General features: G+C 36.9%; 1 protein-coding gene across 2 annotated transcripts; it reads right to left on the bottom strand.

Annotated features, from left to right (window-relative positions):
- Positions 1-1,852: 1,852 nt before the first annotated feature.
- Positions 1,853-4,637, bottom strand: LOC137713000 (aquaporin PIP1-3-like). Of its 2 annotated transcripts, none has more exons than XM_068452227.1 (4): positions 4,207-4,634; positions 3,435-3,730; positions 2,244-2,384; positions 1,853-2,151 (listed from the first exon to the last, which is right to left on the bottom strand). In XM_068452227.1, the coding sequence occupies exons 1-4, from the start codon at positions 4,532-4,534 to the stop codon at positions 2,056-2,058; spliced, it is 861 nt and encodes a 286-aa protein (XP_068308328.1). In that variant the 5' UTR covers positions 4,535-4,634; the 3' UTR covers positions 1,853-2,055. The 2 variants fall into 2 exon arrangements, with proteins under 2 accessions (XP_068308328.1, XP_068308329.1); XM_068452228.1 differs by having other exon boundaries at positions 1,942-2,151; positions 2,240-2,384; positions 4,207-4,637.
- Positions 4,638-13,565: the final 8,928 nt, after the last annotated feature.

Genomic DNA, 13,565 nt, shown 5'->3' with positions numbered 1-13,565 from the left:
AATGCGCCCTACAGGAGATTTCTACCAACGCGATTTTTTCTAATAAACGCCTGTCCAATTCAAAAAAGTTTCTCTCACCCAGCAGCTATTTCTTACTGTCACCCCCAGATAGTGGGGTAATATGTTACTTAAAAGAGAAAACCTGAGGCTAAGACCTGGTTTGGTACTGAGGTGATTCTGAAAAAAGCTGGTATAAAAAAAAGCTGGGAGCTGTTTTTGTGTTTGGTAAACATTCAGCTTCAGCTTTTTTTCACAGTTTTGGGTGAAAAAAAGCCAAAAACAAGAAGCTGCAAAACCTAGCTTTGAAAAACTAGTTTTTTTTCACATCCGTTTTACATAAAAGTTTACCAAACATTATAATACTGCTTTTTTTTTTTTCAAAAGCACTTTTACAAAAAAGTTTACCAAACACTCTCCTGTTTTATTTCACAGCCGCTTATTCTCACAGCATAGCAGAAACAGCTTTTTTTCAAAGCACAGCAATACCAAACCAACCCTAAGGGTACGTGAGCTTCAAAGCTGGAATTTCTGAGTCTATATACATATATTGAGAATAATTGAGAGCAATGAGATTAGAGTGAATTAAGAGGAACAGCCTATTTTATCTTCATTTGTAATCTTGTTTACTTTGATATTGGTTCACTCAGAAGTGAGCCTAACTTACGGTTAGGCTCACCTCATTATATCTTGTGTTTGTGGTTAGCCATCTTTAGGAAATATTTCCTAGCAGCACCGTTTTTCCTTTTAATCTAAATTATTGAGCCACTTAATATTATGGTCTAGTAGTATTCCTCTTTACTTATAAGTGAGAGGTCTTAAGTTCGATTATCGCTAAAGACGAATTTGAACCACATTATTATGGCATGCCCAATGTAAAGCTTGGTCCACTCCAACCTAGACCTGTAAACTTTATTGGGTGTGGGTCGGATTTGACCCGACCCGTTAATTTAATGGATTATCCGAACCCAACCCATTAAGTTAACGGACCATCCGAACCCAACCCGTTAAACTAATAAGTCACTCGTTTCACCCATTTCACCCGTTAACAATTTTTTTGTTTTTGCATTTCATCCAAAACAAGAAAAGATTGGTGCTTTCAGTTGTTTTCTTCTGCTACCTCAAAACCCAAGTCTCCCTTGCAGCTGACTCCATCACCGCCAACCAGTATCTTCAATGCGATTCAAAACCCAAGTCCTTACCCTGTCCCGGTACGCTTTACTTCGTCCTCCAATTCTTATATCATTACAATATACATATATATACCTCTATATATATATATATTATATTTTTATGCATTTCAGTTCTTTGCTTGTAACACTGAGATTTGTACTCTCTCTGCCGCAACAGCAAAAGTCTTAGCATTTCAGAGACACCCAAAAGATTTTACAGTGCAGAGAGAAATAGAGAGAGAGAGAGAGATTTGGGTTTTGAGGTTGAGGTTCCAGTGGAGTTCGATGTTGAGGACCTGAGGTCCGGGCAGAGTTCCCAGTTTTGAGTAAAGTTCTTGTTCTTGTTTTTTTGGTAGTCTTAGGTTTACGAAATTGGACAGAGTGAGGGTTTTCTATTAGGAATATTGAAATTACACAAAAATCCTCAATAACGGGTGTTAACGGGTAGTTAATGGGTTTCGCAGGTTCACTCAAAATGATCCGTTATTTAACGGGTTGACCCGTTAACCACCTGACCGGTTTAGCACTCACCCGAATACTAATTTTAACAGGTTGGGTCGGGTTGGGTTAACGGTTCGAGTTGAAAATACTTGGTCTACTCCAACCCATCCCTTGGTATATAGATGATATCATTTGGTCAAAAGAAAAAAAAAAAAAAAAAAATTATTGGAGATGGACTTGGGTGGACCAGGGACTCTCCCACGGGCTAAGTTCAGTAATACAAAAACCTTAACCCATAAAATAAATTCTACATTCAAAACATGTCACAGACTTTGAATACATGATTGATTAAGTTGTACTGCATACTGAATCAATTAAGGGGGCGAAGAAGACACCAAAAAGGGAGAATGGGACACTAATTAAAAAGTAGAGATGTTGAAGAAAATTAGCTCCTGGACTTGAAAGGAATGGCCCTGATGACTATCTGGTGGTAGATAGCAGCAAGAGCAGCACCAATGAATGGTCCAACCCAGAAGATCCACTGCAAACAGAATAGATTGTATACAAAACCATCATTAATAAACCGAAAACTCACCACGAAATTGCCTAATTAGTTTTGATTAATTCACTTACGTGGTCATCCCAAGCGTGCTCCTTGTTGTAGACAATGGCCGCTCCAAGACTCCTGGCAGGGTTGATGCCGGTTCCAGTGATGGGGATGGTGGCCAAGTGAACCAAGAACACAGCAAAACCAATGGGAAGCGGGGCCAAAATCTGCATACAGATATATATACACTCCAAGTTAAATCACAGTCCAAACTCCAAAGGAATGATCTTTCTATCCACAGAGCTTCAGAGAATGATATAGTATTAACTTAGGCTAAACAAAATTAACAATTGTTCGAAAGTGTCATCATTTGGTCAACTCCTGGAATGAGCATAATTTGGACAACGATCCGATACGTATCGTGGGTATCGGATATTGACCCTAGCTCGTCCAAATTTAAAGTATTTGTGCAGCATAGGTAAGAGACCATACAAATTAGATTGCCAAGCACATGTATAATTTCTTGTTGCTATTCTTAAAAGGTAGGTCACATTGCCTAAACAAGGATTAAACTAACAACCCCTTTTCCATTTATACGCATATATACAAAGAAGGAGGATTCTCTTCCCTCCTAATCTTTCTCCCATTCCCTCTCCGCCCACTTGAATAGTTACGGTTAAACCACGTCAACATCTTATATTGGTTTTTTTTATAGAAACAATAAGACAAAAAGTAATATATGAGATGATAGAAGGTAAAGAGATGGGAATAGTAGAGGAGGAAATCCTACTCCTTATACAAAACCCACCAAACACCAGTGTGGGACTCACATGCACGTGAAACCTTCTGGGTAACAGCAGAATTTTCCACCTTAAAGGCACCAGAAACAAACAAAAGCAAGCACATGGCAAGCATCATTGTTTCCCAGGATTCACAGAACTGGAGAAATGACAGATTTTACAGTCCCAATGACTAGATCCAATAACAATTTCATCCATTTGGGCAGCTTGGATGGAATTATATACCCATTTAAACATATTCTCAGAAAAGCCAAATTCTGGAATGTACCAGCTCAAACAAGAATCAACAAACAATTTAATCCACCAGACTATTAATTAACCAAAAGATTCGGCACAGCTCAAAGAAGTACTAGTCCATGGAAAAAGTAATCAACTTCTAATTCAAATTAGCAAAACAATTAACAATTCTAGAAGCTTCAAAAGCATACATATAAGTCAGAGATGATAACAAAGAATAGTAAAAATAATAATACTTACAGGGACATGAGAGTCTCTGGCATTCCTCTTGGCATCAGTAGCGGAGAAGACAGTGTAAACAAGGACAAAAGTACCAACAATCTCAGCTCCAAGGCCATCACCCTTGGTGTAGCCATGGTTAACAAGGTTGGCTCCACCACCCAAAAGCTCATACTGGTTCTTCTGAAAGCCCTTCACAACACCAGCACCAGCAATGGCACCAAGGGTTTGCATCACTATGTAGAAAACGGCTCTGGTAAGGGAGAGTTTCCTTGCCAGGAAGAGCCCAAAGGTCACTGCTGGGTTGATGTGCCCTCCTGTTACATGCAATTGAAAACACACAGATCTTGTCACAAAAAGTATTTTATCACAACATTTCAAGCATCAAAGGTAGCAAATCCATGTTAAAGAATCAAATAGTTAACCCATATCCAATAATTTAAAGAAACGTACAAAAAATTACCCTACAGTGAAAAAATGACGAAACCCATGAAATATACACCAACAGAAAGATGTTTTCCAGTGAAAGTTACCCAACTTCATGCAAAAAATTGAAAACTGAAGATATGGGAAGGGAGGAGAAGAAAAATAAAGAAAACCAATATCAAAGTAATTTTAAAAAAACACAAAATATTTATCCCAAAAAAAAAAAAAAAAAAAAAAAAAAAAGAAAAAAAAAAAAGGAAGAAATTCGACCCATGATTACACCAAAAGAAAGCATTTTTTCGGTGAAAGTTGCAAACTTTATGAAAAATATTGAAAACTGAAGAGATGGGAAGGGGGAGGAACAGACCTGAGATACCAGCAGTGGAGTAAACAAGGGCAAAGATGGTCCCACCAAAGGCCCAAGCAATTCCTTGGATGCCCACAGAGGCACACTTGCTAGTAGTTCTATTGACACCCATGACAGTAAGGATGGTGATGTAAAGGAACAGGAAGGTGGCAATGAACTCAGCAATTCCAGCTCTGTAGAAGGACCAGGAGGTGAGCTCACCTGGCTCAAACAATAGAGCTGGTGGTGGCTCCTTGTAGTCCTTTGGTGTCTGTGCAGAGGTCCCAATGGGTTGCCTCTCTGGGAACTTGTTTGCTCCAAGCTTCACATCTTCTTCCTTGCCCTCCATGGCTGAGGTTTCTCTCTCTAGGTGGTCTGGTTTTACACTCAGAGCTAGGGTTTTGTGAGTTGCAAGAAAAGGCTGAGATATGAGGCGAACTATTATGGCTGACATATAAGGCGAACTTTTATGGCTGAGATGGATAATATCAGTCTATTATTATTATTTATTTTTAACTAACGATATTTTTTATATTAAAAGAGATATGCTTAGTCTTACAGTGAGATAATAATAAGTGGTTTAAATTCGTTTTTTACGATAATTGAATTTAAAATTTTATATTTACAAGTAATAAGAAATACCAATATTATTATTTTTCAAAATAAAAAACATTATTTGTGGTAGCCCTTAATGAAACTAATGTAATTAGTGCTACTTAATGTTTAGAATAATATTAATGAAGAGGGCTTTAGAGATTTTGTTTAGAACAATATTAAGGAGAGGGTTATAAAGATTCGGAGATTGTTCTGGAAGGGGCAGGACTTGCCGAAGGATTGCTGACACGTTGTGGTTGGTTTGTTTTTATGTTCTTATACTCTACAACAGTTTTCCTTAATTATTTATCTGGATTTGTGGGGCTTTTAGAAATTAAGGAATGGTTTCGGTTTGGTAACCCATATCAAAAATTGAATCAAACTAGTTTAAGAATTAAAAATTTATATTGAAACCAAACCGTATTTTTTAGGTTTTCAAAAAGAGAATTATTATTAGGACTCTAAAAAATCTCATTCTGCACTCTAAATTTTCTATAATTAGAAATAAAAATATATTTATGAGGAGTGTAGATTAAAACTTTTAGAATGTTGATAACAGTTCCCTTCAGAAATTCGAGAATCGAATTGGTTCAGTAAAAGCATATTGAAAAAGAAGAAGAAAGGAGAAATTGCGGGAGGATTCTAAATAGCAGCAAGCTTGCAAATAAGAAACAACCATCAAATTCTTAAACTCTCAAATTCAACTCATCCCCTAATAATTTATCCCAAATTAAAACCCTAAATTTTGAAATACAACCCCCATTTGGAAATTAAGACTCAAATTCCCTTTCACAAATTCTTAAACCTTGAAATTCATCCCATGATCTTAGTAATTTATTCCAAATTAAAACCTTAAATTTAAAATTTATCCCCAATTTGAAATGAAGATCCTTAATTTCTCAATTTCATAATTCGTAGTTAGACTTACTTTGAAGGAGAGAGACAAGCAGGACAAAGTGGTGTTGGCTGGGCGCCGTCTAGAACAAGGAGAGAGACAGCTGAAGGAGTGGTAGTGGTGATTGGGTTCAAGATAGAGAGAGAGAGAGAGAGAGAGAGAGAGAGAATTGACTCTTGTTGTGAGATTGTATCGTGTGGTATATTGTTGCTGGACAAAAGGATAGAGAGAAACCGTCGGAATCTAAGGAGATAGACTGTCAGAGTTGAGAGAGAGAGAGAGAGAGAAAGATGGGTGAAGTTGTTGAGTCAAGAGAGAAGATCACAAGTTATGAGGTGAGGTCGAGAGAGAGTTGAGTTTAATTCAATGGTTGAGAGTAAATCACAACCAATCTCTTCAAAAATCTCATTCTGCTCTTCACAAATGTATTTTTTTTTTAAATATAGACAATTTGAAGTGCCAAATGAAAATTTTAAAGTGTCCATAACAATTTCCAATAAAAATTATATCTCGGTTTTCCCCAACTAATGTGTCTGTAATCCTTAAACACATACCGAGTTTTTTAGACTTTTTCGGTTTGGTTACCAAATGGTTCAATATAACGGGCTCGATATTTTTTCGAGTCTGTTTTGTTACAATTGAGATTGGGTTTGATTTTTTCGATCATTTTTCCAGCCCTATTTGGAAAGCTATTTCATCAGCTGTTCTGTTAAATTCATCTAGGTAGCGTTTGGTACGTGGGATGGGACGTAACGTAGTGGGACGAGACGTTCCGTCCAATGTTTGGTGCGCCAAATTGACTGGGACGCATCATCCCATGGAACAAATTTTAGTCATTTTTTGGTTCCACTTTACCCTCTGGAACGACTTGTTCTAGCCCACGGGACACAAAATTATAATTTTTTTGGACAACAATACCCCTCATCTTTTTCATTAATTCCACTGTCTATCCCTCTCTCTCCCGTAGCCTCCCTCTCTCCCGTAGCCTCCCTCTCTCCCGTAGCTTCGTTACCCTCCCTGTCCCTTGTAGCCTCCTCCACCACAAACCCAGTAACCCAAAAGCAATCCTTTTTCTGTGAAAATCACTCTTTGTGGACAAGGATAGCGATGAAATGTCCGTATTCAGTTTGAAAGAGCAAGAGAAAGACCTTGATTTATTGTAATTACAACTCTTTGGGAAAACGCAGATGCTGCTTTTTTTTGTTTTGATGATGATGATGATGCCAGGACAACAACAGACTGGTTTTGCTCAAAAATTTTCCCATCCATGGCCGATCGATCGATCTCTGAATTCAATTTCCACCAAAACCCCCAAACAAACAAACACCAAACCTGGTTCTGTCGCATAGCAAAGAGGAGACCACGACCGTCGGTTCGGTCCCTCCGCGCTCCACCTTCTTCTCCGACGCTTCGACGAAGCCTCTGTAAGTTGATTTTTCTGTCTTTGGTTTGAAGAGAAAGAAATTAAAAGAAGAGAAATATGGATTTGAATTGAAGAGAAAGTATGGGTTTGATTTTTACTGGGATCAATCTGAGCATGCAAAGAACAAGAAACATAAGGAAGAAGAGAAAGCACAGAAACCCGGGGGGGGGGGGGGGGGGTGGTGGGGGAGGAGAGAGTCAAAAGGGTGGGGGAGGAGAGAGTCAAATAAAAAGGGTAAGTTAGTCATTTAATCCTGTTTCGTCCTATTCCATCTTGCTAGTACCAAACATGACACAAAATCTTTGTTCCGTCCCATTCCATCCAGTTCCGTTCTGTGTACCAAACGGTACCCTAGTTCCCACACCTAATGCCCAATAAACAATGTGTAAATAAAATTTGGTATATATGTGTAGTTACATGTTCTGGTCCAATTTTCTAATTATTTAAACAATTTTTTCTACTTTCTTCTTGGGGAGGGGAGATAGGTGGTCCTTTTTTTTCTTACCAAGTAAAAGCTGGTTGTTTTATATGATAACTGTATGCCTTGCATGTTGCAATATAACGGTATAATCGTTAAATTAATCGTTAAATTATGAAACAAAAGTAGTTAAAAAACCTATAATCACATCGAGCGGTGATATATGTTCAAATTTATCAATTACACTGTTAGTCTAGCATCACAGATACACACAATTGAATTTCTGTTTGGACACTGATTACTGGCCAGTTTAAATATAATTTTGTGGACTCAATTTTTGTTCGGACACATTATTAGTCGCCATTATACACACAATTGTATTTCTGTTTGGACAATTGAATTTTCGATCATTGGATTTATATACATTTTCAGTTTATATTTCTCACTGGTTTAACAAATTTATGTGAGTATATATGGTGTGACATGACAAAATCTCTCCTCAATATGACCTTTTTATTGTTTGGTTCAATCATTTACAAATTTTTTTGGGTTTAGAATTCTAACTTTTTACCACTTAGTATTACAGTCTAGTGGTATTCCTCTTCATTTGTACATGATAAGTTTTAGGTTTGACTTTGACTAAAGGTGAATTTAAACCATATTTTTGCTAGCTCGTTGTGAGACTAAGCCCATCTCACTTTAATATGCACAAAATTGTTTTTTGTAGGAAAAAAAAATTCCAACTATTTTTTTTAATCTATTTCCTTTTTAATAGGGTTTGACGTTGCAAAAATTGGGGCAGTAAATGGTGAGGTGTCTAAGTTCGTTTGTGAATCTCAACGGCACGGAAAGCAGAGCTGCCTACAAATTGAGTTCAACGGGCGGGAAATATATGGCTAAGAAAATTTGGCCGTTAATTTTGTGACCGTTTTCGAAACTGACAACCCTTTGTAAACCACATGGACACCCAATGCCGTACGACATGATCGCCGGGTATAGTAGTTTTGCTTAAAATCCTACTTATTATCTTATTTATTATTGTTGAATAAATTTAAATTTCAAATTTTACGTAATTAATAGATACAAATTTCAAAATTTAAAATTATACAATGAGTAGAACGGTGAGGATTACCAACACTTGAACATGGTGAGTAAAAATACACCCCTCTACTATATACTGATGCATAATATCTATGTCGAACAACAAGGACAGGACCATATTCTCCATAACTCCAAGCCTACGGTTGAGATGGTGAATAAGTAATCTCATTTACTACTAAATACCATGTTTTGGTTTCAAGAACACTGATTATGGTCAATCACTCATGTGTTTTGAGTAACTTTTAATCATTAATGCATAATGCATCTAAAACGCACAATGCATCATAGTAACGCATGATGCATCTAAAACGCACAATGCATCATAGTCTTAAATCACCCGAAAATTTTCTGGACAATCGTCAGTAGCATTATTCTTAGTTATATGAGGAGATTTTAACTTTGATGTAGAGTGTGCAAATAGCTATAGCTAGTTTGATTACGCTCATGTATATATCACAGGAAAGAGTATATGTTATTGCATTGAATCGCAATATAATATTTTAATCCTCTTCATATATTTTTCGATTGAATGTTCAAATTCTAACATGTTTATAGAATAGAGAATGTGTATTATACTACTATAATTATTCATAATCAGTGATTACCTAGTAAATGAACATTAACCTAATCATCTACAATATCTAACCCAAACAAAAATAGAGGAGTAGGGGCAAGTTTATCGTGGACAACTCAAGACCCATGGTCATGGGATGCCTTCTTGTTCTTGGTCTTCTGCCGCAATTCACATGCAATGTCCAGCCCCACAATGCAGCCTTAGGCCCCGTGACAACTATATGTGACATTGAAAACAACAAAAACCAGAAATAGGGCTCTCTATATCTCAAAATCCCATAAAAAAAAAGATATTCGATATAACACGGCAGTTGGCGTAACATGTTGATCCTTATCTTTTGTGTTTCTCTACTTTTCTATGTCAAAATAGACACCACCCATCAACTAGGATCACCAAACCCCACTTAAGCCAAGGAACCAACAATTGAATAAATAACATAAGTTTAGTCAGGCAACAAAATAAGTGACACCAAAAGTCAGATTAACAATATTTTGTGTCATGTAAACTGCTCTCAAATGAAGACTTAATGTATATGTGTGTGTGTTTTTATGTTTTATTGGTTTAATTGTATAAGAAATGTATGTAATAGCCGTGATAACTTAAACCCCAGTCACAACACAAACTTATCCCGTAACATAATGTTCATACCTCAGTTGCAACACAAACCCTTACCTCACTCATATCTCACTCGAACCCGCCAACGTGCGTGGGCCTAGGCTTTTGATCCCAAACACCTCACACTCACACGTGGTATGCGCATCACACGCCAGATGAAAGCATTGTGAGCCCATGGGGTCAGGCCTATCGGCCATTTCATAATAGAGTTGATGACTCTTTGGCTAACCAATGGTTTAAATAATATCACCGTTGGTTGATCCAACAGTCATATCTCAAACTTTTTTATATATTATTTATTTTTACTTATAATCCCACAACTATAATCAAATTGAGGTCAAATTTAACGGTAATATATATATATATATATATATATATATATATATATATATATATATTCAACGGTCCTAATTTAAATTAATTGCTAAACAAATAATAATAATAATAATAATAATAATTTAACTCAAATTTTACCATAAAAACTCTATAAATAACTATGTGTATGTTCAAACATCCATACAAAAATTACTTATTTCATACAATTCTTCCATTATTCTTCTACCCACTTTCAAAATTATTTCTTCCCATTTTCAAATTTTTTGAAATGCCAAAGATCATGTAAGAAGACCTAATGGTCAAAGTGATGAAGATATAGCTTTATGCGCATGAGTGTCATGTGTTTCATGTTGTTCCAAGACTTTCATGTGATGAAGATATAACATTTGAATGGAAATTGTAACCGTGAGTTAATTTGAATTCAATAGGTGTCGAATCATATCCATGTAGATCTTGTACACAAGAATTCGAGAGGTATTTTGTTAGTAAACAAATTAATTCTTAGCATGACACATCCCAACCTAGATTGAAGCATGCTAGCCGTCACGTGAGAATGACGTAACCATGTGCACAGTGCGGAAGCAATATTGATATAGAGAAATACGAATAAATAGAAACCAAGTTACCAGCAATACTAGTTAAGAAAAGGTGCTAGTGCGAGATTAAGTGTGGAATACACAACCAGAGCATAAATAACCTAGGTGCAGTCCGACAGGACAAGTACTAATTATACAACACCCAAAGGTGATCCTACATTTGTAAGCCACCAACGATAACTCCTACCTAGAACCTGGAGGGGCGCAAAACAGAAAGTGTGAGTGGGCAAAAACAAAGCTTTTCAAAACCATTTCATTTCTCAAATGTTCTAACTCTTCATCGTAAAACCTGTATAATTTCACAGAAAATAGAATATATATATTCGTATCTCAAAACCATGCTCAACAAGCTTTAATCATAAATATGCCATGCCAAATATCTCAATACAACAGAATAAGTAACTTAGGTAAAATAGATCAATGAGAAATAACATATCAGCCGGATCCACCCAAAGTGACCTGTACGACTGAACTCCTAGCTCATACATCATGCCTGCACACGAGTCGGAACCACTTATAGTGGTCTGTACGACAAGACTGGGTGTAAATAAATACGCTCTAGTGCTACGATCACGTGAAGACTGTGCGAATAATCGTGGGTCACCTACGAGTCAGAACTATCTATAGTGGTCTGTACGACAAGACTGTGCACCTAACTTGGATCCAAGGTGAGCATATATGTGGTTGGAGGTGAACATCACGTGAAGGACTGTGCCCTAACCATGGCAGGAGCACTAACACCGAGGCGCAGGTTTATCAGCTCTCAACACATCTCACATAATCATCATTTTTACATAAACAATCTACAACTCACCTGCTACTTAACTGAGCGTCCACAGCGTCAAATTACATTTATGCATACTATATTAATTCAATGATCTACTTATAAATCAATATGCATGGCATTTCTAAACATAAATTCATTTAAATTGATTTTCTGGGAAAAATCTCAAGTATATAGGTATATACAGAAAACCAAAAGCCCACTCACTGGTATGTGGAAGGGTCGTAGCCTCCAAGCCTTGATTGACTACGCTCGTCCTAAGGATATGTCTCACCTATATGCGAAACAACTATAAAAACGTTATCTAGCTAATAACTTCTCAAACATTGCTCAAATGGGTTGTTTGATATACCAACGTGATCTGCTCAACACCACAAACATCCCCATATTTTTAGAAAAATTTTCCGACCACCCACGCGTCGGCCGCGCACAGGCACGTGCCTGACACACGTACGGAAACCCTAACGGTGTTAGGGAATATTCCGTCCAAAAATGGAATATACCGTTATATATACCTGGAAAAACTTAGAACTTTAATATCTTCTTCATTTCTCAACCAAAATCCATGAAATTTGTACCAAAATAAAGCTTACAATGAGAAGAACATAATCATACCACTTTGGGGACCTAAAACCAATGGAAAGTCGCCTAAAAAAAACCTTCGATATTCCGGCCAAACTAGCAACTCACTAAACCTGGGCTTCCCGATGTCCAAATCACTTCAAAATTACTCCCCAAGCTTCGTGAAGATGTTTTAAGGCTCCCTATAACCTTAAAACTCGTTGAAAACTTCACGATCATGAGTGCATGAACAATACTCCAAATCGGGGTTCTTGGTTTCTCGGGAAAATGAAGGCTTCACGTCCAACCAAAGGTATCAATGGGTTTCTAAGATTGCAAGGAACTCAAAAGCAACCTCCTCGACGTCGATCCGTGGTTTGAGAGCTAAGTTCAAAGAGTGACCGTACAACTTGTACGGATAATGGATAGAAACTGAGAGAAGGAGAGAGAGAGTGTCAACGGGATGCTTGGGTGTGTGAGTGTGTGTGTGGTCCAGTTTGCAGCCAACCAAAACAAAGAAAAATAAAACCTAAATCCTAAATAGTTCCAAAAGTCTAGGAAAACTAGGAATCGGACCATAACCAAAAACATATCACACATAACACGTCTCAACGTCCAAGGGTAATTTAGACATTTCATATCGTCGATAAAAATAATTCGGGACGGTCTGTCACATAGCAAATATATTATATTATGTACACTGATAACAGCTAAAAATATTGTTCGTAAACGATAATTTCAGTTATTGAAATGGTATGAGGGCTTAAAAAAGATTGAAATACAGAAATGTATGTCAAATGTACTTATAATGGGTAAAAATAAATAAAACTAATGAAAAAGGCTTGAAAACTTTGAATTTTAATAAAAAACCATGCAATAACTTTATTTAATGGTTAGGACAAAACCCAACACTAAACTAGTCCAATTAAAATGGCCCAAACAATGAGTTTTCTATTTTGTCCCTAATAGCAAGCCTTTGTTCGTTATGGATATCTCAGCTGTGCTGTGTCTCCCCCATTTCTTCATGATTGACGGTAGACAATCTCCTCTTGAAGAAGAAAAGGAAAGAAGAGGAGAGATCGTTGCCAGCGATCCAATACCAATCATTCTCTTCTCCGATCACCCACCTCTAATCCCTTCTCTTGTATAACAATCGCGACTCGTCGTCCTCTGTCGTAAACAATACCAATTCTTAAGGATGGCCTCCAGCAATGGACGTTGTCGTTTCGAAAAGTCTTGTCCTGCGATTGTTGAAGCCTTGGCTTGAATCTTGTAGACGATTGCATAGTCGTCCCATTAAACTGTAAAAAAATTTCATTCCAGCAATCTCCTTTTCATTTTGCCTTTTTTCTTTTTTAAAAAAAAATTAATAAAAAGTTGCTAGTTTGATTTTTCATTTTATTGTTGATTAACTTTTGCCATGGGCATAAGTGCTTGGTACCTTGGAGAATAGCAGGAATCAAGACCACATGTCCTCATTATC

This window comes from Pyrus communis, chromosome 13 (assembly GCF_963583255.1).
Source record: "Pyrus communis chromosome 13, drPyrComm1.1, whole genome shotgun sequence".
NCBI classification, from domain to species: domain Eukaryota; kingdom Viridiplantae; phylum Streptophyta; class Magnoliopsida; order Rosales; family Rosaceae; genus Pyrus; species Pyrus communis.
The sequence above is the reverse complement of the archived record's forward strand: the minus strand, read 5'-3'. Positions and strand labels throughout refer to the sequence as shown.